This window comes from Propithecus coquereli, unplaced genomic scaffold, assembly GCF_000956105.1.
Source record: "Propithecus coquereli isolate 6110/MARCELLA unplaced genomic scaffold, Pcoq_1.0 Scaffold53, whole genome shotgun sequence".
Classification (NCBI taxonomy): Eukaryota; Metazoa; Chordata; class Mammalia; order Primates; family Indriidae; genus Propithecus; species Propithecus coquereli.
In genome coordinates, this window is record NW_012151174.1 from 4,781,024 (window position 1) to 4,788,077 (window position 7,054).

The 7,054-nt window shown below is 45.9% G+C and overlaps 1 protein-coding gene across 1 annotated transcript in view; it reads left to right on the forward strand.

Moving 5' to 3' along the window:
• SH3RF1 (SH3 domain containing ring finger 1) overlaps positions 1–7,054 on the forward strand; it is a 166,221-nt gene that overhangs the window by 128,331 nt on the left and 30,836 nt on the right. Inside the window, exons 4-5 of the mRNA XM_012657141.1 lie at positions 13–315; positions 5,432–5,542. Coding sequence (XP_012512595.1) covers positions 13–315; positions 5,432–5,542 — 414 coding nt within the window. The remainder of the gene's footprint in view (positions 1–12; positions 316–5,431; positions 5,543–7,054) is intronic.

Genomic DNA, 7,054 nt, shown 5'->3' on the forward strand with positions numbered 1-7,054 from the left:
TTGCTTTTGCAGTTTAACTCGGCTGCTAAGCAGCTGATAGAATGGGACAAGCCTCCCGTACCAGGCGTTGATGCTGGGGAGTGTCCCTCGGCAGCAGCCCAGAGCAGCACTGCCCCAAAGCACTCCGACACCAAGAAGAACACCAAAAAGCGGCATTCCTTCACTTCTCTCACCATGGCCAACAAGTCCTCCCAGGCGTCCCAGCACCGCCACTCCATGGAGATCAGCCCCCCTGTCCTCATCAGCTCCAGCAACCCCACGGCTGCCGCGCGGATCAGCGAGCTGTCTGGGCTGTCCTGCAGTGCCCCCTCTCAGGTAGGTCCTCACACAGGGACAACAGAGCTCGGCCACAAAAGCGCCAACTCGCAAATGTGTGCTCACTATCTGCAAAATACCGCTCATTTTGAACTTCTGAAGATATTGGCTTTCCTGGGAACCACAAAGGGTGCTTCATTTTGTAGGTGGAAGAATGGAGCAGGGAAAGCTAACTCGAGTGTATCAGCCCAGGACTAACCACTAGGTCATTTTCGAAGGAATGATCAGAATTTACAAGACGAGTGAAATGACGCTTACCGGTTTCACCAAGCCCATCGCTCAGTCTTACGGAACAACTCACAGCGCTGGTTTGGGAGACCTCACCAACGCTATCAAGAAGCTGTGATCCAGACTCAGTGTTTGTGGCCGCTTGCATGTGTGTGGCTGACCTTGATAGTTAGGCTTCCCGGTCAGAGTTACAGAGAAAGGAGGGAAAGAAACATTTAATTTAAATTAGATATTGGCCTTGCCTTTTTTTAAGCTCATGAGTTCATCAGGACTTTGGACTGGCTTAAAATATAGCCACACATTATTCTTTTGTTAATAACAGCACACGGTGACTTGGAACATTGTTTGGCACACATTCATTGAGCGCCTTGCTATTAGACCCTTCTAGGCATTGTGTAGCCAAGATGTGTAAGATACAGGACTTCTGTGTTAGGCTTTAATTCTGGACTAAAAACAAGCCTGATTGTAGCCTTGCCCAAGTCTCAGGACTGCGGTCATTATCCACTTTGGTGATGGCTGTATTTTCCTCAAAGGTCAGCCTAGTTCAGAGCAGCCTGCTGCAAGAAGAAATTTCTTTCAGATCTCATGTTTCATTTTTAAAATTCATTCAGATTTTACATTGTACTTCACCATATAGCTGTGGGGTTTTTTTATTCAAATATAAAAATGAAATTATTTCCCCTTCAAAGAAAAAGAGACAGAAAGATATGGTCCTGGTCCTCAGGAAGTTTAGAGTTTAAGAAGTGCCTGTTTTGGACCACAGAATAAAAATTTATTATACAGTTTTTGATATTCCTTGCCAATTTTATTAAAAATTATTTTTTTCTCAGCCTCATTTATTAGACCCTGCTCCTTGAGATTCAGACTGCATGTTTCAAGTTACATTCTGCGTTCACTTTCAGAATGGCATTGTGGTCTTACGGTGCTTTTTTGGTGTTGGGGCCGTGAAACTTTTGATCTTATTGAGGAAAATAGGACACACACCCCCAGGACTGGAGCGTGAGTGTGAGGAAGGCAGGGGTCTTTGTTTTGTTCACTGATAATGTTCCAAACGGCAGACATACAGTAGGCACTCAATAAGTACTTGTTGAATGAATGGGTCACTTGAAAAATGGGTAGAAAGGGGCGCCATGTTATTTTACATGTAACTCCTCATACTCATGTGAGAAGTAGATGTGGATTATAGATCTGAGTTACAAGTACCAAGTGAGGTTAATCCAGAAGGGTTAGAAACTGAAGATTTTGCATAAGGTGCTGGAGGAGGGAGCTGTTAATAAAGATGGCCGTTGACGAACAGAAAGCGCAGCCATTCTAACTGCACTTTTCATCTGGCGGCCTAGCAACATTTAGTACAATGATGTTTTCTTGAAATAAAAGACAAGCTTCTGCTAAGAATAGTGACAATTTAGAATGGGAATAGCTTTAAAAGAATGAACAGTAATTGTTTGGCAGCAGAGAAAATTAAGAGAGAAAGGAAGATAAACTGAGGGCGTCCGTGTTTCGCAGGGAACTCCGCAGTCAGGTGTGAGCACGCCTGACGCGGCCACGCCAGGGCTGGGGATGGAGACTGTAAACGCAGAGCTATTTTTGTTTTGGTTTCAGTAGCTCAGGGAACAAGGCTCTTTCTGTGTTCCATTAGAACGGTTTCCCCTTCAGCCATTCCACCCTCCTCCCGTGTTCCAGTTCACTGTTTTCAGTGGTGGTGTTTTGCCTCAGGGGGAAGTTATTTCTAGAAGAGGATGGGAGACGTTTGAAGTGCTGCCTGGTTTCCCCAGCCCAGGTTTATAGAAAACACCACTTATCTAGGGCACTGTGTACACTGAAGGGAACTGCCGTCCACAAGAAAGCACTGAGCATGTGTCGCATATGTGATGTGCAAACAGTCTCCTGACCGTGGAGATCAGTGTGTTTGGGAAAATGGCTCCTGTGAGACCGTTTAAAACAGGGCTTTCCTTCTCCCCTCACCAGCAAAGGACCTGTCTGTGATTTAACTGGGGCCCAGCGCAGAACTGTCCCCTTCATCTGCCACATGGCTGTTTTCCTTTCCTTACTCATGCTGACCTTTACCCTCAAATTTTTTTCCGTTTTTTTTTTCTCTTCATATATTAGTTAGGATTAGGTTTGGTCGCATTTATTAGCAAATCAAAAGTAAGGGGCCTAAAGAAGTTAGTATTCATTTTTCTCTCGTCCCAGTGAAATCCAGCTGTAGGGAATCGGGTGCTGATAGGATGGCACCACAAAGTTCTCAGCTCCCCTCTCTGCCGTACAGGGAGGTTCTCGCGCTCATGTTTCTATGTGGCAATTAGCGATCTCACTGTCGCATCCAAATTCCAGGCGGCAGGTTGGTGAATGGACAGAAGGGAGTACAGGGCTTGCTGTGATAGTTAGTGATTATTGAGTAGTGACAGAACTCTCAAAACACAAATTGGAAGATGAGTTCTAGCCTGTGTTCTCCAGGTGGGTCACCAGATCAGAGAGTCACGCATGGGTGCCTGTGATTGACATCCGTAACTGCACATGATAGTACAGGTATCCAAGACGTCTCGTCTGCTTCCCCGACCACACCTACGGTATTTTTTGGCCTCTGCCAGCTGGAGGAGTGATTCATAACGTTAAGCGTTTCCGCAGCATCTTTGCATTGCCTCTGGGAAGCAAGCAGGCCCACCCAGCTCTCCTGTTTGCTCTCCCAGCTCAGTCCCCGCTTCACGTAGGGGACCTTCTTGGAGAGGGGACTGAATTGATTTTTGCAGTTCCATGAGAAAAGGGTGAGCCCAATGGAAACTTAAATTGTCCCCATCCAGGGCGTTTATCTGGGACCTGCTTAGCCCCAGTCAGTTCACTCCTGTTTCTTATGCTTCTGCTTTCAGTCGTCTTTGGTGGCGTCATCTCTGCCTTTGCTCCGGTGCTAGGAACAGCCCACGTTAGGTGGTACTTGCAGGGTTCTCCGGGCTCTGTGCTTCACTCCTGCGTCGCGATGGCGGTGACTGTGGGGAGCCTCTGGCCCAGCTGCTCGGGGGTCCAGAGATGCGTCATTCTGACTCCCACTCCGGGGCTTTTGGAGAAACTTCAATCAATTATGAAATCTCGCTCAGGTATTTGTAGGGTCAGGCGTAGGAAGCTATATTTTGGTATGTTTTTTCTGCCCCAAAGTTTCCTTGAGAGTGATGTGCGCTTCGAGATGAGCTTCATTGTGTCTTGTGAGAAAGGCTTCCTCTTTCGTGTGGTGCCAACTTACGGCTGTCCTTGGAGCGTGTATATAGATGGAGTTACTGGATAAAGTAGCTGAAGGCCAGAATGAAAACCCGTGTGCTTCCCGTTAGAAATTAGATTGGAAATAGACTTTGGTTCACAGGAGAGGCAGAAGATGAGGGTTTGGGGAGAAACTCTAGTTAGTGGCACCCCCTGGATCTACCAGGGTTCAAGTCTTAGGTTCAGTCAATATGTAGATTAACAGATGCGACTGTATTGTAAAAGGTTGTGGATTCCATGCGCAACACGGAGTTATTTGAGAAAATAAATTATATGCTGTGATGCCGATTACCTGGCCTTGGTAGGGCCTGTCCCAGTGGGACACTGAGCGTTTCCTTCAGGGTCTCTGGGAACTAATCTCTGAGCTTTTCTTGTCCCCATAATCTTTCTCTTAATTTATGGGAATTGAGGCAACTGTGTTTGGGATTAGAATTTTTATTACTAACAACCTGCATTTTTTTGGTGTGTCATCATTTCCTTGGGGAAGCAAGGTACTGGCCAACCATAGTGCTTCTCTTCCCAGCGGAGGAGCCACTTGTGCAGGCTCCCTGCCCTGTGACACGCAGCATCCTGCAGTCGGGCCTGCTTTGCAACCTGAGTGAAATTGATCGAGCAGCTGAACACGGGCCACGAAATGACCTGAATAACTCAATTTCTTTCAAGTAAATTAATCTTGGGTAGTATCATGGATAAGACACCTTTGAAAACAACTAATTTGGCTTGACATTGTTCCTTTAAAGATTTGGTAAGTAATTGGCTGCTGTGTAGGCAAGTCTAGGCAGTTGCATTTTAATCGTGCGTCCCCACTGGAAGGTGGAAGTCCTGAAAAATGATCCTGACAACAGCCAAACACCGTGCGACTTTCACGTAGATTTAACATATTGACTGACAGGTGCATGTTTAGCCAAACCTGCCTTCACAGGATCTTCAGGGAAATGGTTAGGAGGCTAGTGAGCACCAGGCTGACCGTCTGAGAGGTCAGTTTGACTCGAGGCGCCGTACAAAAGGAGGAAGTCTGTTACCGTGAAAGCCAGCAGCGGTCGGCCTCTGTGTGTGAAGCCTCGTGGGGACCAGTGTTTATCGTAGGACTGCCCAGCAGCTAGTAAAATTGCCTGGTACAAATTAGGTAACCAGTAAATTTGGGTGAAGTAAACTAAAAGGGATTCTACTCTCCCAAATTAATAGAAACTTTAGGGTTTTATTTATTTATTTTTATTTTTTTTTGAGACAGAGTCTCACTCTTTTGCCCAGGCTAGAGTGAGTGCCGTGGCGTCAGCCTAGTTCACAGCAACCTCAAACTCCTGGGCTCAAGCGATCCTTCTGCCTCAGCCTCCCGAGTAGCTGGGACTACAGGCATGCGCCACCATGCCCGGCTAATTTTTTCTATATATTTTTAGTTGTCTGATTAATTTCTTTCTATTTTTAGTAGAGATGGGGTCTCGCTCTTGCTCAGGCTGGTTTTGAACTCCTGAGCTCAGTCCGCCCGCCTCGGCCTCCCAGACTGCTAGGATTACAGGCGTGAGCCACCGCGCCTGGCCAGGGTTTTATTTTTAATGTGACTTGCCTTCCCAAGGGTTAGCCAGTGTAATCTGTTCTATTAAATACAGTCTTCCTTTAATAACTTTTTTTTTCTTGGCAGGTTCATATAAGTACCAGCGGGTTAATTGTGACCCCACCCCCGAGCAGCCCCGTGACAACTGGCCCTTCCTTTACTTTCCCATCAGACGCTCCCTACCAGGCTGCCCTTGGCGTGAGTATAGCCTCTCCCATCTGTATTTCTCTCTTAGGTGTTTGGTCACCTTAGTCTGGCACACTCCACCTCCTGACACCTGCGTTGGCACTTGCTAAGGGAGGTGGATCTCTGTCTTTCATCTGTTATCCCTGTTAATTTTAGCAAACAATTAGCCCCTTGCCTGTAGTCTGCAGAGTTTTTGACAGCGAAGATCAGTGGCCTGAAGCTATTAGAAGAACTCAGAAATACATTTAATTTTCATTAAAGTTCAATCTGATTTTCTGAAGGCTTAACCTTTATTTCTTTTGAGTTTCTAGATCCTGCTTACTCCTTATAAAGACACCTTTACAGAAGTACTGAGAAAATGGGTCCTAAAGGCCAATGGTTTGCTTTGAGTCACACGATAAATTGATACCAAATCCCTACATTAAGGTTTCATCCTTTAATTTCTTCTGTTGGTATAGCCTGTAGCCGTGGCTACCTAAAGGTACCTGCTGTTTGGGAAGGCTCCCTTACATTATGTTGATTTTTCCTTCTGAAAACATAATATCCTGCAGGTAGAGTCTAAACACTAATTGCTTTAAAACATCCAAACAGGGGAAAATAATACGGAGAATTAGGATAGCCAAGAGAGATATATACAAAGAAGAGGACCACTGTGGAGAGAAAATTAAAAGGGAAGAAACAAGCAAGTGCAAGTTTAGGTAGTAGAGAAACAACGATAGTTTCGGTCACTGCTTCCTAAAGGTGTAGGCCAGGAACTAGCAATTGTGAGACTTCACTCATCCAGGCCAATGCCTTGGCTTATATTTTCAGACTGTTTCAGCACTGAGTTGAATGAAGACAGAAAACATCATTATTCAGGCCTCACTTGGAGCACCCCCCACCAAAAAATCATTAAATCAGATTACCCCAGTCCCTGGACCATTGCGTCACCCTGCCCTCCCCACGCCTGTGTGTGCTGATGCTCTCAGAGAAACGGTGTGTCCCGGTGAGAGGGAGCAGCAGACTGGAGTTGGAAGCCCAGTTCAGCCACTCATGTGTCGCGTGACCGTGGAAAAGGCTCTCAGCCTCTGTAAGCCTCAGCATCCCACCTGTAAAGTGAGATTTATAGTGTCTGTTCAGAATCAGGACACAGAAAGGGATGACCGTTATTGATCTCATTATGGGCCTTCTGTTGAGGGCTGTTGAGGCTGGGCCTGTGGCGGGTGATGCCTTGGAGGGCCGGTTTACTTTGTTACGGTCTTCTCTGCTGTCTGTACCAGGAACAGTGAGGCTTCTAAGCAGCTGGTTTGTTTTTAGTTGTGGATTTTATACATGTTGTAAAGATTTTATTTCACTCTGCTAGAATGCTTGCAGCCAGATTCGTCGCCCTCCAGCAAGGACCTCACAACGTAATTAGTCAGAATGTTGGCTCCGTCTAGTTTATTGTCTTCATTTTCCATTTGTCTCCTTTTTCTTATTTATTTTGTCTTGATACATTTTATAAATAATTGAAAACTGTTTTTGAGACAAGGTGGGATATAAGTA